We start from the raw sequence: 27901 nt of genomic DNA, 5'->3' as shown, positions 1-27901 counted from the left end.
AGAGCTGGCGACGGTGAAAGGAGGAGGAATGGGAATTTGGATCAAGTAACATTTCCGCTACCTATTGTCCATCAGGGGAAGTGTCTCTTTGAGATACCCAGGCGTAATTCTGACAGAGGTGATGATTATAAGCAAAAAATTAATTAAGCCGAACCCTTGATGAGTCCCTCTCCACGAAAAATGAGAATTCAAAAAGTATTGAAGGGAGACAAAAGAAGTGTGGAAAGGAAATAGGAAGTCGCATGCATGAAAAAAATGGAACAAATACGTGTTGGCATGATATATGAGCCGAAGTACCCACGTATGAAAGATAATATGCATATGACTTAAAGGTAGTATGATAGCAGCATTCACGCCAACTCGCGTCGTGTCTAAAAGACTACATTAAACGCGATGTCAATTACGCCCGAAAAAGAGGGAAAAGTGCTCCGGGAGATAACTGATGGGGCAACAACTCTCCCGAAGGCGTTCTCGTACATTCTGAAAATAATGAAGGGCTCCTTTGAGAAAATTGTCGTTTGGCGTTTTTCTTGGAGGGTAGGGAGTGAAGAGGGGTGACGAGGAAAGAAGTGGGGGGGAGAGATAGAACGGGGGGTGGAGCGAGGAAGGCCCCTCGTAGGGTGGGGACGGAGAGATAGCATGCTCTCTCTCGCCCTTGTATGTGTGGGAGGAGGGGTTTAGAGAGAGAAGGGAGAAAAGGGGGAGAGAGAAATATCGCCACCATCACCCTAACACCTCGTGAACACTTAAACAACAGCCCTTGAGGGCACTCCGTTCCAGACACGCACTGCCGTGGCCATAATGTCGCACTCCTCGACGAGCGCCATCTCACGAACAGCGGACGCTTGGAGCATTCCGCCACCGCCCTCTCTAGCTGAGTATTTTCTTTTGAGATCACATGGGGCGGGGGACGAGAGATTAACGTTTACCGCCTGTAGAGGTGCCAATGTAATCCCGCGAGTAATGGGAGATGTTAAAGAGTTTTGATTGTTTTGCAACTGGTGCGCGCGCTCCATATTTTTCCCCGGGGGTCGTAATGGCTTGGGAAGGTCCCCTAGTCGAGAGAAAGAGCCATTCATGGCTCGCAATGTGGAATTAGTTAGGCGGAGTGCTATCCGGTCACGGATATCTCACGTTATGGAAGATGAATACATTTACATTGCATGTAAATGTCAAATGTAACACAAGTTTCAGATGAATGTAGATATAATTGAAAAATATCAAGATGAAGCAATGACTTATTTAAGTTATGGGCATTAAAAATTATCAGATTGACTTTAAGACTGGGAAATATCTCCGTTTGAATTTAAAAATCCCTGTATTCCGCATTGAACCGTGACTTCGATGGTAGTTAAATGCTGTCGACATATTACTTCAAACACTAAATGTTTGCAGTAGTACACAGTGCATCAGAAACAGTCGTATCAAATTACAAAGGCGACTATGAAGTACTTTTCCAAGTGGATTAATTGTTGACTCTAATCCTTAACAATTACGTCACGTGTGCGGGACCGCAATGGGCAATTCGTAGGGTTGTATGCAAGATTGGTCATGCTCGGCCTTGATCAACTTATCAGATAAGGAGCGGCTGGAGACTTTTCCGACAGGAGCCGAATCGAAATTAAGTAGGTACCTATTTACTCACAGGTTGAGGAATACTTTCACACCGATCCTGCTGTTGAAAAATTATTACCCATATCCGAGAAGAGCCCGCGTGTTCTTTCACGGGTACATCTAGACAATTAAGAAGGACCAAAACATAAAAATCCCTCCCCTGGAGACTGAGAAATCCCACCTCTGCGTGATTCGACAACGCCTAGGCCAGATTATCACTCGTACCCCGTCGCAACTCAGAAACCTCCGATATCTTATACCTTATTTGGAAAAACATTTTAAGTTAACTGGATGCCGAGGGTTGGGAGAATTCATTGAGAAACTTAATTTAAAAAAACCATAAACACAGTACTCAACCCGAAGGTCGGTTTAGTAGGTGATGGTAGAGATCACCCAGTACTAAGCCCTATACGGCGGGTGAAAATTCACGCATCAGGGTAGGGGGGCCAGTTCCTTTCCCTGTGCCGGTTATGGTTTCCCAGGAAGATCTGGTACCCGAAAAATCACTTTAGCTTGGGTGGAGCTGCAGGTGCCCAGAGTGCGTTGCCCAGGAATCGAACCCGGGACCCTCCGGTCAGCAGTCCAACGCTCTACCCACTGGACTACCGCGACCCTTAATTATGACCCTTGAAACAGTTAGCAATTTTTAATTATATACGAGTACTCTAAAAGGTGAAACTAAATAAAGCCGTGGGGGTGAATAAAATTTCTGCAGAACTACTGAAATGTTTAGGAAAATGTGGGAGGAAGAGGCTATATGGGCTGTTCATAGTATCAATGAGGAAGGAATCTGACCGGAAGACTTTGTGATATCAGTTTTAGTTCCTATTCCGAAAAAGGTAAATGCTACATCAGGTGAGGATTACAGGACAATGAGTTTGATATCCCACGCAGCTAAAGTTGTTCTCAGGATAATAAAAAAAAGGATAGATTAGGGCAAATGATTACTTAGGGGATGATCAGTTAGGGTTTAGGAAGGGGAGAGGTACGAGTGATGCCATTGCAGTAATGAGATTATTAATCGAGAGGAATATGGAATACAACCAGGAGGTATTTGCCTGTTTCGTAGATTTCGAAAAAGCATTTGATAGAGTGAATTGGGAAAAACTAATGAGTATATTGAAGAAATTAGGAATAGACTGGAGGGAAAGGAGGCTAATCCGCAACCTGTACATGTCTCAGACTGCTCAGGTGCGGGTGGGGCACGGGAAGCCCGGATGGGCAGTGTTAGGAAGAGGTGTAAGGCAGGGTTGCCCATTATCACCGTTGCTGTTCAACCTGTATACAGAGGAAATGATTAAAGAGGCATGGCAAGAACTGGCGGTAGGAATGAAAGTGGGCGGGGAATTCGTAACATCAGTTAGGTTTGCTGATGACGAAGCTTTAGTTTGTCAGTCAGCCAAGGGGTTGCAAGCATTGCTGAGTGAATTGGAAATTCAGTGCGACAGGTATGGGATGAAAATCAATATTAATAAAACAAAGGTTATGCGATTTTCTAGAAAGAAAAAGGCTAAGCTAAACATTAAAATACGATGGCAAAAATTAGAGCAGGTAGAACAGTTTACGAATCTCGGAAGGGTTTTGGACCAACACGGTCAAAGTAGTAGGGACGTAAGGAGAAGAATTCCCCTAGGCTTTCACAAGGAGGAGGGAGTTGATGACTGGGACGTTGAGTAAGGATATTAAGAAAATACTCGTAAAAACTTTGATATGGAGCGTAGCTATGTACGGTGCGGAAACGTGATCATTGAAGCAGGAGGATAGAAGTAGATCAGAGGCTTTTGAAATGTGAGTGTGGAGAAAAATGGAGAAGGTGAAATGGACAGAGAAGAAAACAAATGAGGAAGTACTTGGTATGGTGGGCGAAGAGAGGGGTTTGTTGGGAGAAATCCTATGAAGGCAGGAAAGGGGGATGAAGGGGGTATTGACCGGCAGTGGGATGTTGAAGACTGTGATAGAGGGGAGAATGTTGGGCAAACGAGGAAAGGGAAGGAACAGGATAGGGATGTTGGACGAGATGAAGGGAGGACGGAAGTACTCAGAGATAAGAAGGGACCTGATGCAGAGTGGGATGCTGGATTTTGCGTTTTTTTAGGAGTCACAAAATATTTATTTAGTAGCTGTGTCCATCCAAAAACCTACCTTAACCGGTAGATTACCTTGAAAAAAATACTCTTAAAGGAACAAGATGAAAATCGAGGGATCAAAGAGAGATGGCTCACGAATGAATGGAGACACAACCACTTGCCACAGATAAAATGCTGGTGCATTTTCGCTTGTTGACCTTTTTGCCGTCGCTCCATCTTTTCCGTTGAACTAGCAGTGATTTTCCAAATGGTACGCAGGAGTTCCGGTCGGACACGCCCGAGAGGGGCGAGGGGCAAAACATTGCACGTATACGCTTGCAGTTTGTCTTCCTATTTGCAAGAATGGGGTGTATATCGATCAGCCCCCCCACAAATAGAAATAACAGATAAATACGACGCGTCCTTTGGCCAATGACTGTCGAAAAAGACGGGTCCGCTGAGTCCCCACAGAGGTCAGTTCAATGCGTTCCGTCCGACAAGATGATAAGCGCTCTCTTCCGGACACGGTCAGCTATTCGAATGCGGAGGAAACCCTAGAGTATCACGGCACACGATGGCTGATATTGGGATTCGTTCTCATTGTATGTTTACCCATTGCATATTATCCCTCCAGCCAATAGGAATCCTAGCAGGCGAATGGGAGGGAACCCTCGGAAGGGGAATGAAACGCCAGGCTCACAACGCATAGATCACTTGCAGGCTCAAAGGTTGACCAACGCCGTCCCCGATTCATGAATGTCATTGCTCGGTATCGCAATGACCTTACCTTTGCACTTGATATTATCTCGAACTGAGGCAGGAATAAATAGCGCCGCCGTTGATTAGCTGCTGGAGGCGCTTCTGGTTATGATCGAACAATTTCACGTGCCTTTAAGATGACACTGCAACAAAACCTGAGTGCACTAGCAGCATAGAGGAAGGATTAGAAATAGGAAGTGAAGAAGTGCTTACGTAACTCTAATGCTTGCATGCATGTGTTATAATCTAAAGCACTACCTGACAGTTAGGCCATGTAATTGCAGTCTTCAACCCGATCTCATGGGCCAATGTGGACGTCGCCTGGCGCTATTTTATTTGTTGAAGTTTACGCTGCGTTTACCGATGAGTTCCATCATTTTTATAGCGAATATTTTTGTTAACTCTCTGCAGAATATTATCTAGTATCTCTAAGATAATGGAATGTTGGACAAATGAAAGAAACTTAGCATAAGCGCGGACACTGTCACCGTGATTCAGTTTGAGATAATAATTGTCCTGTGGAAATTTAGTCATCGTTATTTTCTAATCCAAAATAAAAATGATCAGAATTAGAACTAACATAGTATTTCTTGATTGAATTCCCTTTACAATTTAGCAAGAAGTATTTTATGTCAAACTGCAAACTCTGCTGAGTGCATTGAAAGGCCAGCGCGATAGGTATGGGATTAGAAAAATAAACGTAAATAAAACAAAGGTTATGCGGTTTTACAGGAAAATACTACGTAAGCTAAATGTTAAAATAGGAGGGCAAAATATAGAGCAGGTGAATCGGTTGACGTATCTCGGAAGTGTTTTGAACCAAAATATTTTGCCTCTTTAATCATAATGTTTCGATTTTCCTCTATCCACATCTCAATTCGATTGCGTTGACTTCAATTTAATATGATTTTTCGATGGCGTTCAGGTGGTGCAAATGGCCTTTCTACTCGCCCAAGTTTTAAGTGCTTGACCCATTCAGTCAGTCAAAATGGTCAAAGTAGTAGGGAAGTAAGGAGAAGAATTACACTTGGTAAAGAGGCTTTTACAAGGAGAAGGGAGTTGATGACAGGGACGTTGAGTAAGATTGTTAAGAAAAGACTTGTTAAAACTTTGATATGGAGCGTGGCTATGTACAGCGCGGAAATATGGGTCACTGAAGCAGGATAATATGTAGAGGCTTTGGCTGAATTGGAGGCTTTTGAAATGTGCGTGTGGAGTAGGATAGAGAAGGTGAAGTGGAGAGAAAGGAAAACAAATGAGGAAGTGTTGGGTGTAGTGAGAGGGGAGGAGAGGGGATTGCTGGAAGAAATCATAAGGAAGCAGGGAAGATGGACGCGGAGTATTTTGATCGGCTGTGGGATGTTGAAGACCGTGATAAAGGGGAGGAGGGCGTTGGGCAAACGGGGCAGGGGAAGGAATAGGATAAGGATGTTGGACGGAATGAAGGGAAGAAAGAAGTATGCGAAATTGAAGAGGGACTTAATGTGCTGGCCGACGAGAGACGGCTTGGCGTCCTGGTAAACTCAGGTCCTCAGGAAACCTCTTGGAGAAATGTGACGTACACTGCCCCCATACTAAACGCATTTGCATGCATAATCTCGATTTTGACACCCAGGGGGACTACCTAATTCGCCTTAGAGTTAATTCGGCCCGCTATACTGGCCGTGAATTGGGAGATTATTCAAAGCTAAATACAAAAGTTTATTTTCGGCGGGCGTTCAAGTAAGTGATTGGAAGTTTCATTGATATTGCATTGCAGCTATTGTGATTTATAAAAAGCAGGAGTTTTAAATGATTTTATCAATTCCTATTCAACTTTGAAATAGTTCACCTTTATTTCCTAATAAATTTCAAAGATATCATATACATAATCAAAAACATTCAAGTTGTGCTTCCTCTAAAATAAATTCTTAACATAATATTAATATTCTTGACATTCTCGTACGTATTTACCAAATTGATTTTATTTTAAGTGTTTTGTAGTACCTCTATAAGCATCTAGCAACACACTATTCTTTATAGGCATATCAAAGCGTTTGAAATTTCAGAAAAAAATTCGAATGAGGAAAATGGATGCGACGTCCATTTTTGATCGTTTACAAACGTTCTCTTCACACACCACTAAAGGATCTTGTAAGTTTTATGTCCAGTTGATGACCACCCCCTGTCCCCGCATGAATCCTCAGAATTATTTACGCACACGTCCTCATGAAAAGTGCGAACAACCTCCAAGCACTCAGAATAAAATAAATTCTAGCAAAAATATTCTTGTATTTTTGAATATGCTATGAGATTTTCTTTTGGCGGATTATTTTTTCGCGCCTTCGTACTCCCTGTTTTGATCTTCTAGTTCTTTTATCGCTGGGATGGGGCTATTTTCAAATTCAAATGGAATTATTAATTAAGCTTTCAATCACATTCGGCAAAGTCGAAGTATTATGGAATATGAAGGGAATGAAGCTGTAAAACGGTCAAGTGAGATGCATATAATATATTAGACAACAAATGCATCATTTGAATTAGATTGAAATATGATAAATATATCTTATAATATTCTGTAAATGAATTTCCCAATTCAAATGCTTCATTTTCAGCTTACAGATATTCATGAACATTTGAGGTCACGTAAATAATTAAAACTAATGCGAATCTGTAATGTGGTATAATGAAAAAAGAACCACTTTTGTATTAGGAGGCGAAGGGAACAGGTATGAGGGAAATTCCCGTAATAAATGTCTGCGGAATTGATGCTGAGAATTAGTTTCCTGAGCGTAGTATCCCAGACGACGTAATTCAACTGTGAGTTGTATATATATTTACAGATTTCTAAATATGGAAGAGGGGCAATAAATTATGACATCACTTTATTATTATTAACCATACGATCACTGAAAACAAGATTTGAATTAGTTACAATAGGTACAAAAAACACAAAATTGGTCTTTTTCCTCAGGGTATCAGCATAAAGAATACGTATTTTCTATGGCAGGAAGGTATTAAAAATAAACTACAAAAAATATTTTTTGTCGGTTAAATTAGGCAGTTTTGTTCATGAAGCTCTATTAATGCTCTAAATCAAGAGAAAATATTCAGAAAGTTGTGGTATTTAATAGGAAGCTAATATATATTCCAACTTCACAGAAGTTATCGGAACGAAACATAAAGTCGCAGGAGAATTTCGACCGTGGAGCGGCTTGGTAAATTCCGTACAGATTCTTCCTCATTTTCTGCCATTGATGTTTATATACTTGTCTCATTTTAAAATTGTCATCTTACCCCTGGAATAAATTAAATTTCTTCTACATAAAGGATTCATAGTATTAATATAATAAACTAATCACAAGAAAGTTAATGAAATTTGTGCATCAAAAGGGTGTTATGTGAATAAAGCATCAGTTTTGTTGCGCCAAAATCTGACGATGTGTAGTCACGTTACCATGCTTCGAGAAGTTTAAAAGAAAAAAATGACTCTATAAGAATGATTTAAAAATCTATTAATTATTCTTATCTCGCATACAGCCTGTTTAGATATATATGTATATGTGTGTGTGTGTATATATGTATATATTTAACATTTGGATGGCACAATAGAAAACAAAAATATAATTAGAGAAAAAGTAAAAGAACACTCACATTTCAGAAATTATAAGCTTGTATAAAAATATATACGTATAAACATGTACATCCTAGGGTAAGGTGTAGAGTTCTCGGCCTGACAATTAAAGACTGCGATTTTCATTTAAAAAATGATTTTAGTTTTCTACATGATCTCCCTTGACACACTTGGTCCAGCGTTTCTCCAACATCAGTCCATCCATCCCAGAAGTGAAAGTCTGGAAGGCAATGAAAATACTATATCCATCTCAACGTCCCTCTTTATTGGACTCAAAGCGCTCCCAAGAAACAAATTTCTTTAAGTTTGGGAACAGATGGGAGTCTGAGGGTGCTAAATCACGAGAATATGAAGGGGGATGGCTTATCAAATCGTACCCCAAATCATGTGGTTTTCCCATCGCCAACGCACCTTTGAGAGCAGGTAACAGCACGTTGTCCTGGTGAAAGATGATTTTTCTCTTCTTCAATCCAGGCCTCTTCTCGCGAATTTCGGCATTCAGTCGAACAAGAAGGTTGAAGTAATATTTGCCTGAAATTCTCCTGCCCTTTTCAAGGCAATCAATTGATAGGATCCGTTTCGCATCCCAAAACACACTGGCCATGACCTCTCCGGCAGTTGCGATCGACTTCGCTTTCTTTGGCGGTGAACCACCCACCGTCTTCCACAATGGTGGCCGTGGGGGTGGTCGTGGGGCCCTGGGGCCCGTGGGGGTGGAAAACATTCCCGCGGAACTATTGAAATGTTTAGGAAAATGTGGGAGGAAGAGGCGATATGGGCCGATTCGTAGTATTTATGAGGAAGGAATCTGGCTGGAAGACTTAGTGAGATCAGTTTTAGTTCCTATTTCGAAAAAGGTAAATGCTACATCACGTGAGGATTACAGGACAATACGTTTGATATCCCACGAAGCTAAAGTTGTTCTCAGGATCATGAACAAAAGGATAGAGAGTAGGGCAAATGATTACTTAAGGGATGATCAGTTTGGGTTTAGGAAGGGCAGAGGTACGCGTGATGCCATTGCAGTAATGAGATTATTAATCGAGAGGAATATAGAATACAACCAGGAGGTATTTGCCTGTTTCCTGGATTTCGAAAAAGCATTTGATAGAGTGAATTGGGAAAAACTAATGAGTATATTGAAGAAATTAGGAATAGACTGGAGGGAAAGGAGGCTAATCCGCAACCTGTACATGTCTCAGACTGCACAGGTGCGAGTGGGGGACGGGGAGTCCGGTTGGGCAGTGTTGGGAAGATGTGTAAGCAGGGTTGCCCATTATCACCGTTGCTGTTCAACCTGTATGCAGAGGAAATGATCAAAGAGGCATGGGAAGAACTGGCGGTAGGAATGAAAGTAGGAGGGGAATTCGTAAAATCAGTTAGGTTCGCGGATGACCAAGCTTTAGTTTGTCAGTCAGCCAAGGGGTTGCAGGCATTGCTGAGTGAATTGGAAATTCAGTGCAACAGGTATGGGATGAGAATCAATATTAATAGAACAAAGGTTATGTGATTTTCTAGAACGAAAAAGGCTAAGCTAAATATTAAAATAGGAGGGCAAAAACTAGAGTAGGTAGAACAGTTTACGTATCTCGGAAGTGCTTTTGACCAACACGGTCAAAGTAGAAGGGACTTAAGGAGAAAAATTGCGCTAGGCAAAGAAGCTTTCACAAGGAGGAGGGAGTTGATGACGGGGACGTTGAGTAAGGATATTAAGAAAAGTCTCGTAAAAACTTTGATATGGAGCGTAGCTATGTACGGTGCGGAAACGTGATCATTGAAGCAGGAGGATAGAAGTAGATCAGAGGCTTTTGAAATGTGGGTGTGGAGAAGAATGGAGAAAGTGAAATGGACAGAGAAGAAAACAAATGAGGAAGTACTTGGTATGGTGGGCGAAGAGAGGGGTTTGTTGGGAGAAATCCTATGAAGGCAGGAAAGGTGGATGAAGGGGGTATTGACCGGCAGTGGGATGTTGAAGACTGTGATAGAGGGGAGAATGTTGGGCAAACGGAGAAAGGGAAGGAACAGGATAGGGATGTTGGACGAGATGAAGGGAGGACGGAAGTACTCAGAGATAAGAAGGGACCTGATGCAGAATAGGATGCTGGATTTTGTGTTTTTTTAGGAGTCGCAAAATATTTATTTAGGAGCTGTGTCCATCCAAAAACCTACCTTAACCTGTAGATTACCTAATAATAATAATATATATACAGGGAAAGGAACTGGCCCCCTACCCTGATGCGTGAATTTCACACGCCGTCGGGCTTAGTGGATGGATCCTTCACCATGACAATGCACCTGCGCATTCAGCATTGATTGTTCGCCAGTTTGTGGCAACAAATTCAATCGCCATCCTAGATCACCCTCCCTATTCGCCAGATCTCGCCCCCTGCGACTTTTTCCTATTTCCAAAATGCAAAAATGTAATTCAATTCAATTCAATTCAATTTATTTCTTCACCATAGGCATAGAATTATGCATGGCTTTGTCAATACATGTTTTTCACTTCATATCAATAAAAGACGTTATGCAAAATATTAAAACAATATGGAAAATACAAATACATACAATTTACAATTTTCTTGGGATTAACACATTCCAATTATACATTTAAAATGGTATGCATTAGAAAATCATCTACACTATAGAATAATTTACATGAAAGTAGTTTTTTCACGGCACACTTGAATTTAAAGGAACTTTTGATATTTTTAATATAAGCAGGCAATTTATTGTGCATAAGTATTCCCTGATGATCTATCCCTTTAATCGTTTTATTTACTCTGTGCTGACTTACATGGAATGCATTTTGGCTTCTCGTATTATGACTATGAAGGTCACAATTTTTAATAAACATGTCTTGATTTTTGTTAATAAGAGACACTGTTTCAAGAATGTACATACAAGGAAGAGGTAAGATTTCTAGTTTTTCAAAAATAGGTTTACTGGGAGCTCTATTATTAGAATTAGTTATTATGCGAATAATGTTTTTTTGCATTTTGAATAATTTTGAAAGGAAGATAGAGGAGCCCCAAAAGGGAATACCATAATTGAGAAGTGACTGCACATAGCCAAAATAGTTCTCAATACCTGAATGCAAATGATTCCTTGAGTACACGGAATACATTTCAGATTTGTGCCAGTTTTTGAGTTAATTTATTAATATGTTCCTCCCATGAAAGATTAGAGTCAATCCAAATACCTAAAAACTTGGTTACCTTTAGTTCTTTTATGGGGCAACTGTTAATTGTTGGATTAAAATTTATTAACTTCTTCTTGAGATTGAAGTTAAAATAATGGGTTTTACTAACATTTAAAGATAGCTTATTGTCAGTGAGCCAGTTCATCAATTTGTGTGTAGTTTCTGTTACCTCGTTCATTAACTGAATGGGATTATGGTTATTAAAAATTAAGTTAGTATCATCAGCAAATAGTATATTATTGTAGAGTGGTAAATTTGCAGGTAAATCATTTATGAAGACTAAAAATAGTAGTGGTCCAAGAATGGAGCCCTGCGGAACTCCACAAATAACAGAAGTTGTACTTGATACAGATGAATTCATTTCAATATATTGTGACCTATCAGTTAAATATGATTTAAACCAGTCCTTTGCATTGCCTCTTATACCATATGTTTCTAATTTTTTCAAAAGAATTCCATGGTTAACTGTATCAAAAGCTTTTTTTAAATCAATAAAACGCCCTGCAACATGAATATTACTATCTAAGGCATTCCATATATTCCTTGTAAATGAGAAAAGGGCATCATTAATGGACTTATTCCTTCTGAAGCCAAATTGATGATTGTCAATGACAGAGGATTTATCGAAAAAGGAAATCAATCTCAGATACATGACCTTCTCCAAAATTTTGGAGAAATCTGAAAGTAAGGAAATTGGTCTATAATTCTCAATGTTTTCCTTCTCTCCTTTTTTAAACAGAGCTTTAATTTTTGCAACTTTAAATTTGGAGGGGAATTGACCAGCACTTAGGGAAATATTACAAATTTCAGTCAGTGATTCAGCAATAAAGGTGGCACAACTTTTTATAACAGCATCAGGTATACCATCAGGGCCACATGAATTTTTATTATTTAACTGATTGATTATCCTCAATATTTAATTTTTAGTAACAGGTCCTAGATATATAGAGGAGGAATTGATGACCATTTTAGAAGTACCTGTGTTAGTGGGTGACTGTTTGGGAGTTTGATTGACACCTACTTGGGCAAAGTAATCATTGAAAATATCTAAAATTTTTTGGACACTTGTTATTGTTGAGCCATTATAACATATTTTAGATATTGTATTGCTATTAATTTTATTTTTCCGTTTCCCATTTCACTACTTTCCAGATAGTCTTAGATTTATTAGATGATGTTGTTATCAATGAGCTGGTATGCAGCTTTTTTGCTAGAGTAATAGCAGTTCTCAAAATTTTACAATAACTTTTGTAGTATTTTATTAACTCTGGATCATTAGAATCAATGCATTGCTTATACAATGCTCTTTTTCTATTACAAGAAATAATTATTCCTCTTGTTAACCAAGGACTATTTTCAGGTTTACTTTTATTATGCTTGACAATTTTTTTTTAAGGGGAAATGCTAAATCATGGTAATAAGTAATGATATTGATAAAGCTGTCAACTTTAGTATCAAGATCAGTAGGGTAATTAATATCCTCCCATGTTTATTTTGACAATAATGTATCAAAATATTGAAGACTATAAGGATCATATGTTCTTTTATAAATAATTTTTGCATTTAACTTTTTATGGTGTCCATCGTCATATGATAGGGATAAGAGAATTGCTTTGTGATCAGAAAGTCCTGTACAAATAACTTCAGAGGACTTTTCATAAAAGTCATTCCCAATTATGAATTGATCAAGACATGAGTTGATCCTTGTTGGGTCTTTAATCGTTTCTGTCATATCATGAGAGCACAGAATAGCAAGTAAATCGCGTTTAATGTAGGAATTTTTCAAGAAATCTATATTAAAATCACCACATATTAAAACTGGTTTCTTTTTGTTTTTAAGTAACCCAATAATAGTATCTAATTTATTTAAGAATACATCTTCAAGGCTGTTTGGAGATCTATAGAAACAAACTATAAAAATACTACCATTGGGAAGATAGATTTCAACTACAGAATGCTCAAAGTTTTTTTCCTCATTTAGAAATGAAGCAAAGGATTGTGTTTTGGCTTTAATATTATTTCTGACAAGAATAGCTGTACCTCCATTTTTGCAATGTGTTCTGCAATAAAGACTAACTAGATTGTAATTGGCTAGACAAAAATGCTCACTTTCTGTCTTAGATAACCAGTGTTCAGATAAGCATAGCACATCAATATTGGTTTCTAATGTGGATAAGATTGCTTCCAATTCAAATACCTTATTTCTAACACATTGAATATTTTGATGGAGTACATTGAGCTTCTTGTTTAGTCAAATAGACGCAGAGTTTGATTCAGGTCTAGGGCCAACACATGCAGAGTAGGAGCTTGCAATAGGTATTACTTCTGTCAAAACCTTAATTATTTCATTGGAAACAAAACGTTTTCCCTGCTTGTTTAAGTGTAAACCATGAGTTGTATGGAACCTGCGATCAAGTTTACTAATGTTAAGGATCCATACATTTTTAAAACTTTGGCAAATTTTAGAGATCAATGCATTCACCTTTTCTATTTCTATATTTACACAAGAAGTTGTCGGTAAGTCGTACCGATAGGTATGGTAAGTGGCAGACAATTACATTCGTGTGTGACAACTTTGGAAGGAATTGCTTCAAGGTTTCAATTACACAGTTGGATTTGTTATGATAGATATCAATTGTTCCCCCTAGTAAAATATGAAATCACTTCAAGTAAATTTTTCACCAATATTCTCACACCCATTAACCACATCTTTAAATTCAGCTCCTGGTTTCACCGAACCATCAAAACACAAATTTTGGTCTCCATTAATGTCATTTAGCATACCCGCCATACCTCGACCATGACTGTCGGAGTAAATAGATACCTTCCTTTTTGTCTCGGGCCTCTTCCTTGTCCCAGAAGCTCTCGGTTTGAGTTTCACATGATGTGCAGTCGGAAGAAGATATCCCTCTTCGGAGTGATCAGCAGTACTTTGAAAATCAGTTCCAAATTCGTCACTGAGAGGCTGGAATTTATTTTGAAGAGAAATACTGTTCTCATCTGACGACTGTTTGGAATTATTTTTCTTCGCCGCTTTAGTTTTCACGGTAGTCCATGCAGGCTTTGTAGTTGAATCTTTTGAGCGCGCACTGTATGCACCAGATATAGATTCACTAATAATACACTCGAGCTCATTTAGCCTTTGAGTTAAATTCACATTTTCTTTCACTAATTCATTGTTAATTGACTTTATCACAAGCAATTCATTTCTCAATGTCTCGAGATCAATTTCCGAGACGAGAGAAGTGCACTCAGGATTTTGTTCAACAACGTGGCTTTGTTTACACCTATCACTGCAATACCAAACTTTAGGAAATGTAGCATTTGGATCCAATTCTGTACATTTGTGGTGATACCAATCACCACAAAGACGGCAATTTATACCGATTGTAACATTCGTACGACATTTTCCACACTTAATATTAGTTACACTATTATTTTTACGGGAGCTACTTCGTAAACAGTACGTTACCGGCGCCATCTTGTCATTCGTTTAATGGGGGGACATCACTGGGAAGATGTGGGAGACACAATAAAGCAAGAAACGACGAGTAAACTAAAAAGCCTAACTGCCGAAGACTTCCAAGGGTGTTTAAAACGGTGGGAAAAAGATGGAATAAGTCCATAGCAACGAATAGAGAGTACTTTGGAGGGGACAAAATCGAGGTAGACTAAATTTTGCAAAATAAAGTGTTTAAGGCCTCAGTTCGCGTATTTATTGGAAGACCTTGTATGTTCCCACGTTACCAGTAGCGATAGATTATATGCAGACGATACAGAGTTGAATAGCGCAATTAGGCACCAGGAGATTGCGGGATATTCTCTAGCCAATTAGACCTTATACTTTATTGGTGTAAGGATTGGGGGTTTAGAGTTAAATATCAGTGAATGTACAGCACTAGAATTTAGGAATAAAGGGAAAGGGGAAACATACGTATATTACGAAATAGATGGGAAAGAACAAAGCAGATCGAAAGAAGTCAAATGCTTGGTTGTTGGACATGCATCAAATTCTTCCTGGGGTAAAAACATCAGAAAAATATGCGTGTCATCCTTAAAGATACTAGACTCCAATCGACGGATTGTAGGAAAATGTAATGATAATTAAAGAGAGAGGTGTTAGATCACATTTGGAAAACGCCGCAAGTATTTGGGATCCATGGGAGAAAACGTTAATTCATAAATTCGAAAAGGTTCCGAGAAAATCCGCCAGAATTGCTAAAAATTGATGCGAGAAGACAGTAGCGTGATGGGTATGTTGGAGGAGTTAGGCAGGCAGCTCCTTGATTCGCGAAGGGAAGACTTAAGACTTTTAGAAAGGTACATGACCCTTGAGTTTGCGTGCGAAACCGAGGGAAATATCGCGGTACCAAAACACATTGATGTACTCAACCACGGGGATAAAATATGAGAGAAAGACAACGTTACCAACAAATTCTGGTCCTTGTTTTTCCCTTGGCACGAGGCACCACCGCAGCATAATCTAACCAATTAATCTGTATTTATTTACTTAAAGGCCAATGTTTAATGACTTAATCGAACACACCAATTCTTGCATCATGTATGGGTGTGCGAGCAAATATTTAGGAGATATACGAGGGTCATCCGGAAAGTAGTACCCGTTCGTGAAATAAAGACACAAAAGTAAATATTAACAAACATAAAAAATTTTATTTGAAAGAGGATACTTTAAACTACTTCTCAACATAATCTCCAAGCAAATTAAGGCATTTGTCATAACGTGTGACAAGTTTCTGTATTCCTGCTGCATAGTCCTTCGCCGCCAGCTCATTGAGATACGCGAGGGACCCATCTTGCACAAATTTTTGCATAATGCAGATGGTGTTTAACAATTTCATGAACAATTGTTCGAGAAACATTGGGAAAATGCTCACAGATGTCATCAATTGTGACGCGCCGATCGTTCCTCACGAATTCGTCAACTGAGCTCACCAGTTGGTCTGTAATGACAGACGGTCTCTCCGAACGCTCATCGTCGTGTGTGTTCCCCCTCCCCATGTTGAAGTTGCGACACCACCGCCGAACAGACGACTCGTCCATTACATTGTCTCCATACACCTCCTTTAATTGGCGATGAATATCACATGGGCGAACGTTTCTTGCATTGAGGAATTTAATCACTGCCCTCACTTCACAACTGGCGGCGTTCTCAATTTTTTTAAACATTGTAAACAATCACAGAAACAACACAGGCAATGCTAGCGTCACGCAACTTGGCTCAGAGAAGGCAGACAAGCCACTGAAGCTATCTGACCTCGTCCAGCGGCTACTCGCGTCGTCAGCACTTCATGCGGCACGAACGGGTACTACTTTCCGGATGACCCTCGTATAATCTCGTAGATATTGAAATGCACTGACTGTTGCCTTTCCCACTTTCTGCCTCACGCACTCGCGGCATTCGTTTAGGACAGATAACAATTTTTTGCTGAGATTTCAAGCTTCAAATTAAAATTAAAACAGAAATTACATCTACATAACATTCTACAGGCCACCGCTATGGTGTGTGGCAGGGGTGATTAAAGACCAGGTATGCAACATTAAAAATCAAGTGTTTCTTAATTTTAGTAATAATGAATGTGTAAAATAATACTTATACTGAGAACTACAAGTTAATATAATATGATATCCAAGAGTACAGTATAGTGCGATATCCAAAAATACCTCTTTACACCTAAGAGACGAACTGCTAGTAACAAGGAGGATAAATAAAGATTGGATGAAACAATTACAATAATCTAGACTATTTACAAATGAAAAAAGAAAAATAAGTCATCGTATTAGCGCGTCACTTACAGTTATTCTGATCCCTTATCCTCCGTGAGAAAAGTTACCTCTTAAATTGTTCGGTCAGTTCTATGCTAAAGCTGCCTGATCTTACTGTCATGATCCGTAGTACAATGGGCGTGTTGTCAGCATCGTCCCTAAGGTCAGCTGCTTACGATTTATGCAAGCGATTTACTCTCATTAACCTACGCACCGTGAGTGTTTCCCAACGCAGTTCCTCTAAATATCTGGATGCGCTATACAATTATGCTAAATTAAAGTGCTGTATAACACTATTGCGCTGATCTAACAAGAACATTATAATAAAATGAAACATCCGAAATGCTTCACTGCGACTGTATAATTTCGATATTATTTTATGATGATGCATTGAAAATCTAATATAACAAAGAACAAAAAAATGTTTTACGAAAATCGAATCAAACTGGGTTTAAACACATGACATCTGATGCTTCAAGCACGGGCGTGGTCTCTCAGTGCGTCCGGCGGCTGACCGGAAAAAGAGACTTGATTCAATGGTTGGGTGGTTGGCTGGACCAGATCTTTCTCGGAAACTGCAAGCGTCCCCGCAGAAAGAGCTGACGCCCTTACGAGTATTACCCCGATTTGGTGGATTTCGCGCGCTCTTAGTAGTCACGATATGAGTTCTACCCTCACCTTCCATCCAACCAACATTCGGATTGATTAATCTCGCTGTTGGATTTAGAAAATGAAAAATTCAATCCGCTCTTTATTCAGACAACCAGGAGCTTTTTACCATTATCTTATTTGTTGAAGTGAAGTGTTGAGTTCTTCCGTCTACCTCTTTTCCTTCTCGCACGCCTTTTGAGATAAATTGTGAGTTTTCTTAAATTTCGAATGACATTAAGAAAAAGGTTTGAGAACTGTGCCACCTTGGTTGAGCTCCTAGCCCGCGATTATAAATGCCAGCTGGGTTAGTCAGTTGGGTAACGCGTTCGCTTGATAACCCAAAAGTCCTAGGACAACCTTAAAAGAATACGTCGGCGAGATTTCCACCGGATTGACGCAAAATGTTTGAATAGGCTTTAAGGAGTAGAAATGACGAAGATAAATCAGGACTTACTCTTTTTATCCAACGTGTCCAACAGTAGGCGAATTCTTCCCGATCGATGAATCCATCCTGGTGAAACACAAAAAAAAAACATTTTAATCATTTCAAATGTTTAAGCATCAGAATTCTATTGTTTACGGAATTTTTCAACATCCAAATGGTTTTAACATTCAATAAATCTGCTGGTTTCCCTATTCTGGACTACCTTTCCAACTTTCTCCAAGTCAAGACTTATATGAGGCAAGTATTTTGATTTTCCAATTCGAGGGATAGGAATCTACTTCCAACATGACTTATTTTGCCGCCGAACGTCCCTCCGTAATCGTATTGGCCGACTAACAGATGAATTCAATCCAAAAGCAATTCTTTAGGCTCCTCTATGTTCAGCTCATTAAGTACAGCCCCTTGGAATAATTTCTGTCTCCAGATTTACGAATGGAAAGAAGTTACGTTCCATGTGAACACATCTCACTCGGCTGCAGGTATTTTATACGTTTTTCATGTTTTGTGAGTTGATATTTTTTTTCGTTATCATTTATGGAAAGGCAAACATCATGGGCCTCGAAGCATAAATCCAGAACCGGCAGGAAATTCCACAATCACTTCACTAGAAATTCTCTTAAGTATGAAGCTAAATTTGCTTCTTATTTGCTAATTGATATATTTATCAGCAAAGAGTAATAAATTAGAGTAAATGGCATGGGAACCATTTTCATTGAAATAAATAACAAGAAAGGTCGCGATGCGCCATGTACAAACCAGAGGTCACAGCAACTAGTCTTGCGATGACATTTTTGCTTTTGACTGGCTGAGTTCTGTTTGATACAAATCTGCATAAAAATAAAAAAATGGACCGTATTTTGTTGTTTTCCTGTAATTTTCTAGTTCCTGATTTATGATAAACTTTAGTAAAAGTAACTGAGAAATCCGCATATGTTAATGGAGGGCGCCGGGACGCCTTCCTCACATTTGTCTCTGCAAATATCGTTTATTGCCGAGTAGGTTGGAGGCCAATAATTTGTGGCACTGAATCATTTTTCTTGTGAATATGTTTGACAACAATCTGGAAAGCTACCGGATTCCAAAAAATTTACAAATGCCGCATCACAATGATTTTATGAAATTTAATGTAAAAGGACAACCATTTGATAAATGAATCTTTTACTGAAATACATGTATATAACATCCGGGCCAGTAGCAAACCAAAAACCTGATAAGTTGTGTTCACAGCAGTTCAAGTCAATGGGAACACGGCTGGATATTAAGTGCGTGTCCTTATCACATATCTTACTGTACAATGCGCTAAATTCATCAGCAAATAGATGGGCTCACTATTTGGCATCATCGAATAGATTGATTGGAAGGGGTATCAGGATCTCTGACATCCTCTTAGACCATCATCAATTCAGGGTTATCACCATGCTTACTCATATTGTTAACAAACGACAAGGGCTTTGTTGGACTAGAATTAATTTCACTTTCAATTCTATTAAAATATTCATATTAGCCAGAGACGGATAACTTGTAATATTTTGTTATTTAATTCCTTAAGCATTAAATAATAAGCCGGATTGAGTATATACATTTGATGTATTCAATATTATAAGTTATTTGCAGAAATTAGAGCAGGATAAATATTTTAATGCCTTTTTGTATCACCAAAGATGTTTGCAATAATTTTCCTTACTTAATTATAGATTGGTGCATTAAAACACCATTGACTAAACATGATTACTCTGCACCTGCTAATCTACTGAAAATAATGGTATGGTATCAGGCGTTTGCACGCTGGGGCTGATTCACAATGGCGGTGGGGTCGTTTCAAAAAGATTACACGTGGAGCAACCACTCAAACCACGCCAACTCAAACTTGGAGATACTTTTCCTGAAAATTCTGAATTTCTCTCTTTGAAATCCCATTAAGACGTGATAATAAGTTTCGAATACATGAAATATAAGTTTTTAATGCTATTAAATAGTTCCTCACGTATACTCGTAATTTGAATTTTATTGCAACCCAAAGAAACTTATTTTATAATATTACCGTATCAATGAATTTGTTTGACGGTAAGGCACAAGCTATTTTGAATAGCTGATGAAAAACAAATTAATAATATTGGACACATCATGCATCGATCATAAGGTGTTTGCGTTTCTGTCAGCGTAGGCATTGGAATTTATTTCCTAACGTCAGCTAAGAAGTCGTGCATTCATCATTCGAGAGAGAAACGATCATTTTACAAATATATGGGCTTCTATACGTTCTGACAGAGACCAAATTTAAACTTACCTCATTCTTATCGAATACCGAGAACATATCGGCCTGCATTTCGGGCGACACAGTGTACACCTGCCCGCGGTCGTTTCTGAAAAGAGCTCGGCACAATGATCCGAATTCGTTGATGTCCAGAAGTCCATCCCTACGGACAGAAAATCGAAATATTAGGAGGAAATTGCGATGAAAGTGTCAAGGGTGAAAGGTTTGGCCATTTCTACGGCGTGTAAGTATTTGACACAATGGAAAACGAGCTCGACGTCAAAGTGCACGCTCGAATCGATTGGGAGAAGGAGACGAGACGCGCGTGGATTTGAAGCGAGCCGTCTTCCTCCGCACCTCCCTTGTCATCTGCGTCTCACGGAAATCGAGAGAATAGAATGATCGCTCCACTATGATGGGGGCGGCCCGGAACCTCTCAGGGATGTCAGTCACTGTGAGCGGGAGGAAAGTGGATAATGGGGACCATTCTTGTGGAATAGGACCGACGCGTGGAATTCTTTTTCCCGTCCGTGGTTCGTGATGGAAACAATTGAAACATCAAGTGCGATTATTCAGAATAACCGAAAATAAAATATTACCCAAAGTCAAAAATCGCCCATCGCTCTAGTGGCTGGTGACCCAGCAACCTTTAAGCCGATGTTTTGGCAGCTACCGGGGCCCGGTAAATGGACTGCGAAAAAGCTATGCCATCTTTGAACCCTACGAGAATCAGAAGCAGCAATCTCCTCCTTTTATGATATCACTACAATATTGAAATAAATGTATTTGGCACTCTTTTATTCCTTAAATCTAAGATTTCTTCAAGAAATTCCTGTGCAAGCACCAAAAATCTTTCCACGCTTCTTAAATTCTGCTACACTTAGAAATATATGTGAAGTCAAACTTCTTCCAACGCATGCGATTTTACAGGTATAATTAAGAAACCAAACCATTTCAAAAACAATTAATACCTTCTATCAATTAATACCCGCCTATTTCTTCTTAGGTTTTCAATTTCACAAATGTAGTCTAAATTTAAGTTGTAAGCGATGAGTGAATACCTGAATATAGTTATCCAAGTTTAAAGAACTCTGAGCCAGCGACTCATACTATAATCGCCTCTTCCACCCATTTCGTCTATTTTTCGTGTTATATGCCACCGACAGGCAAATCACACGGCCAAAGTTAAATATACAAAGTTTTGTCTTATTATAAACAATCTTTTATCACCATCTTTGGAAGGAATAATTCATGGAGTGGATCTTTGAAAGAATGATATTAAAATATGACGGATAAATGGATTTTATTTTCATGCACGAGTACAAAGTCGGCGTGACCGAAATATAAATGTTAGACGTTGACCTAATAATGCGCCACTAATTATTTTCCCAGAAATATTAACTGGCATTCAATTCAAGTCAATATTCAGTAGCTATTAGTGGATTTAAAATACGTACCGTGCGAGATCAGTTCAATTGAAATAAATAACGAATTAAGGAATAAGAAAAAAGACCAATCTGCTCCTGAAAGATCTGGTGCTTTCCCGGCGTATTAGTTGGGTGAATTCTTCTCGGGTCTTCCACCGGGTCAATGGCTCCATAGCTGCCGACGTTTCGAAATAAATTTGAAACTTTTTGGCGGAACGGCAATCAGCCCTGATGACGATGACCGAGTCGGGAATCGAAACGTCGGCAGCTATGGAGCCATTGACCCGGTGGAAGACCCGAGAAGAATTCACCCAATCTGCTCCTGTTTTGCGAATTATTTAAATCTGTGCCGATGGTGGACCTGACGATTAATTTTCATGCGAGACGAAAACTTGAAGGCGGAAGTGATCAACAAAGTTTTTACTCGGGATGTGGATTTCAGAACACCGTCTTCTACCGCTCGTTGTTATAATAAATTGGTTGTTGCGTAGCTCAGACGAAATATTGCACCGTAAGTTTCATTGCAAAAATAATCGTTATAATAAATTGGCAAGCCGCGGAAAGTTGGAAGGGGGAGGGAGGGAACGAACATCTCTCCCCGTCAGATTCCCTGCTCACCCCCAGTTATTTCATCTGGACGCCAATCTATGCAACCAAATTGCTTCATAACAACAACGTCCTGTGGTCCACTAGAACGATCAGCATCATTTCGTTTTGCAGTTTACACTTCTTTAGCTTGCGCAACAATGTATCGCCAGTCATTACAAAAGAGATTAAGTCAATTATTTAGGTCTATAAATGCATCAATTATCACACTCTTTGCACTCGAATCATTTCGGGCTGGTAGCTTGATGTGATATCAAGGTGGCCACGAAGAAAAATATCCTGCGACGATCATATTTTTATTCCCCCAGCCCATTTGAACGTCCGAAGCAATGTCAGATTTTATCTTCAAGTAGAAATCAATGATATGAGATAGCTCTCCTTGGACTTGTCTTCTTGAAAGGCCAACCGACGAAGAGTCGAGCCCTCACAGACGGAATCCTTCCAATTTTCCGTGGGCGATAAGGAGATGGGAGTATGCACTCACTCTTTGTAATTGTCTATCAAAATTAATCCACTTTCTAAAGCACACCTCGTTGATGTGGAATACATCCAAAACATTTTGCTTTCCCACGCCCCGATCTATTCTCAATAAATTTCGTGGCCCCTGCAAAAATACTATGCAATTTAATAGAAACGCGTGCTCATCTGTCCAATCCTCTACTGCAGGAACTCGAGCGATCCGATCGACTGCGGAGCGTGTATTTACAAAACGGCCTAAATGTTTACTGCTTGTTTTTTCACTGAAAGTGCATGAATTGTTTACTGATGTCAACCTCTGTCTCCACTCTGGAATCCGAGTAGGGCTCTAAGGCACTTGTTAATTGACTCGCTTCGAGTGACAGACGATGGATATGGAAAAAGTTGAACCGGGGGAGTGCCACGCTGTGATTTCTCAAATGCTCTCCGTAGTGTACTGTCGCCCGCCTTTACCCCTCCACTGTTCTCACTGACATTCACTTCTCTCGTGCCACTGTGAGTTAATTAAAATCGAAAGAGACGAGCATTCATTTCACCAATACGTTCACAAGCACTACGCCAATGAGGTGGGCTTAAGCATAAACGATGAAGGCATAGGATCATCTTTATTTTTCCTAAACTTTTATTGAAAATATCATCACCCTCCTTTCATTTTCAAATTCAATACCCTATTATTTGCTCTTCAAATATTCCTTATGAGAAGGATGCAAATATATCGTTGTACCTCTGTAGAGGCCGAGTCCATCCAACACCTACCATGTACCGTAATACTATTAGCAGAATACATATAGCAATAATAATAATTCCTATTTGCATTCCAAATCCATAAAAAATACTATCTCAGGTAAAACCAATCAATTTTGCGTAACACATAAAATGGTAAGTACCTGTTGCGCCCAGATAAAATTTTAAATAATCACTTTTCTTACATAAATGCAGATAAGGATTCTAAAACTAATGCGAACCACGATTTATTGAAAAAATGACGTAATTCATGTTACAAACTGGTGTAAGAAGAAGGCGCTTCGCATCGTCCTGGAACGTCAATTCGATGGCGGAATAAAGATCGCTCTTCTATTTGATAGTTGATGATGAAATCGGGACATCGCCTGGATAATACCTCACACTCCGCCACAAGGGCGTGTGCGTGATATGCATCCAGCCATCCATACAACCACAAATGTGTCAATACGCACAGACATATGAATGTGCATAAGGTCTCTTATTACATGCTACTGATCCCCCCTGGAAACCTCTTCATTATCCCGTTGAATTTCGCATTCACTTTATACATCTAATATAATTAATGGAATATAATGCAGTATTTCGCCGCTATCACTTCACATTTCCCAGGACTCTTTGTTGATATTTGTATCTTCCACTTGGTGAATCAAAAATATATTTCAAAGCTCATCAAAATTTTGGCAGCAGAGGAGTGCTTGGATCATGAAATGAAAAACAACTTATAAAATCTGAAAAAAAAACATTAGATGGAATAAACTGAATTGTAAATTTAGCCTTGAGTGTCTTTTATGAGTTGCAGAACTGACAGTGGTTACACTCATTATTAAATTGAACACGCAATGTATATGCAATGTGCATGAGTCTATTTCCAAGAAAGTCTCCCATACTTGTTTTCCGAAACGAACTAACAGTAAACCAACACTCGGGGACACTTGCCGCAAATGGCCGGCAGCTTTGGCGGTCGGTCACGCCATACGGCGGTCCGTGTAGTAGACAGTAGGGTAAAATGTTTCTCGGCTTACATTGAGGTCGCTGGTCCGGATCTGCCGTTTTATTAACGATTATTTTTACAATGAAACTTACGGTGAAACATTTCGTCCGAGCTACTCAACAACAAATTTATTATAACAACAAGCGGTAGAAAACGGTATTCTGAAATTCACATCCCAAGTAAAAACTTATTTGATCACTTCCGCCTCAGTTTTCGTCTCGCATCAAAATTAATCGAAAGGTCCACCATCGGCACAGATATAAATAATTCGCAAAACAGGAGCAGTTTGGTATTTTTTCCCATTCCCAATTTCGTTATTTCTTCTACTTTAATTAATGTAGCAGTGGATAAACCAGTAGTAATGCGTATTTTGTTACAATAAAGCAGGAATGATTAATAGAAGAGAAACACTAAAATCAATACTCTATACAATTTTGATTAATATTTAACGCTAATGACTGAAAACAATGAAGTTGGTACGACGGTAATTGGCCTCTATCAAACCATTATTTGTTCTTTTGACGCATTTGATCGGTACACTTCGGAAATTCTATATTTATCCGAAAATCGTTTTCCTTGTTTAATCCTATAGACTAATTTCATCGAGGGGCAATGAAAAATGTTACAAGCAATTTCAAAGAAAAAATACTGAGGTAATCAGTAAATAATAAAAAATGTATCTATATACTTGTACTTGTTGCTCATCTCGAGGTAAAGCCATTGAATCACTTCAATGTATTTTTTATAATAGTTGGCTATTAATGATACTTATGAATAGATTAATATTAACAAAAAATACTATTATGTTCACTGAGACGTATCTACAGAAAAATACCAAGCATTCGCCATAGAGTATATTACCATTTCATACCATTACATTGATGAGAATTGTACATTCCTGACGCAAATGCACTTATGAATAAGAAATTAATTCTATTGATAAATCCAAACCAAGATACAGGGTCTCTCCTAAAAATAAGTAGAATGATTTTTCGTCACCGATGCAGATGGCTGGAGTGGGGTGATTTGTGGTGGGAAAGGTAATCGGAGATCTTGGGAAAGCAACGCGACCCACGTCAGTTAACTGTGGGCATTTACAGTGTGTGCGGATTGCTGATAGATTAGACCCCTGTACGACGGTCACCTCACGAATTCACGATGCTATTTTCCATTGAACAGTGATATGCGATAAAGTTGTGCATTAAGCTTGGAAAATAGGGTTCGGCGACAATGACCATGATTAAGGATGCTTACGAAGATGGAGAAATGTCCCAAGTGATGGTTTTCTGCTTGCACAGGATGTTCTGGGTGGGCAACGATGAGGAATGCCCTGGACATCCGTCAACAACACAGTGTGATGAAAATGTGTAAAAAGTGAGGTAATTGCGCAATTCTGATTGACCTCCAAATGTCAGGATGTTAGCAGAAGAGTGCAATATTCAGAAAAACACAGTGCACTGCATTCTTACAGAAGATTTAGCCATAAGAAAGGTGCGTGCCAAGATGGTACCCAAGGTGCTGTCGGAAGACTGTTTGTGTGACAATCTTACCTTGGACCTCTTGGACCACTGTGAAAGTGACCCGAATTTAATAGAATAGGTGGTTACTGATGACGACACTTTGAGTACGATCCAAGTACAACCCCTTTGAGTACCAATTTGGACCTCTGGATAAGGTCAAAGAGGCCGTGACAAGGTGCCTGAACGAGATTCCCGTCGATGCCTTCCAGGAAGCAGACCAGGAACGTGGCAGAGACGCTGACCCGGCGTTTTGATGCACAAAGGTGCTGTTTTAGTCATTTGTACTTTTATCTGCAATAAAGTTTGCCACTGATTTAATCTAATTATTTTTGGGACAGACCTTGTATATGCGAATGAGAAGACGAATTAAGCCCCTGAAGTAAAATCGTGCGCCATTTGAATGCAGTAACTATTACAATATTTTGTCTGGGGACTGAAAATGCGTTTCGATGCTCTAACGTGAGCAGAAAACAACCTGTTTGAGAAAAATGTCTTGATTCAATGGTGAAAATATTTGGCCGCATTTCTTTAATAATTTTTTTAATTACGGCTTACTGATGAAATACTAATTTAAAGATCTACTATATCATATCTCGAAATTACTTTTTACGGAGATATTTATGTTTATTTCTTAAGCCAAACTCCTGAAATATGTTTAATTATGGAAATATCTGCACGAGGCTAATTTTCCTTCTCTGGTACTTCTCGCACAGTTGTACCACTAGCGATCGCGAAATCCGTATGTACCGGATGACTGACGATGTGTGCAATCTAATTTTCAAAATGGCAATAATTTTGATAATTTCGCAGAAATAATGAATCACGAGATTCAAACAAGATCGATAGCACGAAATACTATAAATTATTCACGATTTCCAATCACAATTTTTTTAATTAACTGCTAACTTCGCCGTTTCGGTTAACTCTTTTTTTAAAAGTCCCGCTAGAAACCTAGCACGCATCATGGATTCAGGAAACTAAAAAGGGTACTGATTTTATTTCCGAAAAAAAGAAAAAGAAAGTAAAGAGGGTTTAAAATATTTTCTTGAACTCATCATCTTACTTAATAAAAAGAAATGGAATTTTGTGCACAATTATTGTTCGTACGGATGTATACAATAATGTATGAATAACATGCTCGTCCCAAAACAGCTGAAATTCGAAAACATTTTGAAGAGCCAATTTTGCACCCAAACAAAGGTGATATTATGAATGAAAACTCACTCGTCTTTGTCGAATGCCGTGTAGCAAGCATCCATGTCCTGCTCGAAATCAAACGAGTGGCTCTCGTCGGGGCGGTGTGCCGTTGTCCCTGCCTCCACATCTGCCGGCATCGCGTCTGCCTTTCACGGCTCGACCTGCCGTCGTAGTTCTCAGGGAACGCCAGGTGTCAGGCCGGTCGGGAAGCTGCCCAGAGTCGCTGCGCAGTTTCCGGAAAAAAGGTACCCACTCGTAGGACGGGACATGCGCAATGCGGTGAAAAGCCGGTATTCTTTTGTGAGGAGGGATACGTAAGGTCAGAGGGGAATCGTAATCGCAGAGAGAAAGAAAATGGTTGGGCGAAGTAGGGGTGGGGTTTTTTTTTATTCCTCTTCATTCTTCCGGTGGAGACAAGTGGTGGTGGGTGGGGTTAGGAAAGTTGGCGGTGCGCAACGGAAAAAGGGAGGGAGGAGTATAATGTATCGGAAGTGAAAAAATACGGTTGGGTGGAGTGTAGAATACACTGCGGCTGTAGTGGGAAGGACAAATAT

The 27901-nt window shown here is 39.3% G+C and overlaps 1 protein-coding gene across 2 annotated transcripts in view; it reads right to left on the bottom strand.

The window, feature by feature from the left end:
• The window catches only part of Naam (Nicotinamide amidase), a 59090-nt gene extending 31566 nt beyond the window's left edge, over positions 1-27524 (bottom strand). Inside the window, exons 1-3 of one of the 2 annotated variants that reach the window (XM_071593244.1) lie at positions 27375-27524; positions 20419-20548; positions 18141-18197 (exon numbers count right to left, since the gene is read on the bottom strand). In XM_071593244.1, the coding sequence (XP_071449345.1) occupies positions 18141-18197; positions 20419-20548; positions 27375-27484 (297 nt within the window). In that variant the 5' untranslated portion in view covers positions 27485-27524. The remainder of the gene's footprint in view (positions 1-18140; positions 18198-20418; positions 20549-27374) is intronic. The other variant, XM_071593243.1, reaches the window with a different exon arrangement.
• Between the last annotated feature and the right edge of the window lie 377 nt (positions 27525-27901).

Source organism: Hetaerina americana, unplaced genomic scaffold (genome assembly GCF_022747635.1).
Source record: "Hetaerina americana unplaced genomic scaffold, ioHetAmer1.1.p SCAF_54, whole genome shotgun sequence".
Taxonomy (NCBI): Eukaryota; Metazoa; Arthropoda; class Insecta; order Odonata; family Calopterygidae; genus Hetaerina; species Hetaerina americana.
The sequence above is the reverse complement of the archived record's forward strand: the minus strand, read 5'-3'. Positions and strand labels throughout refer to the sequence as shown.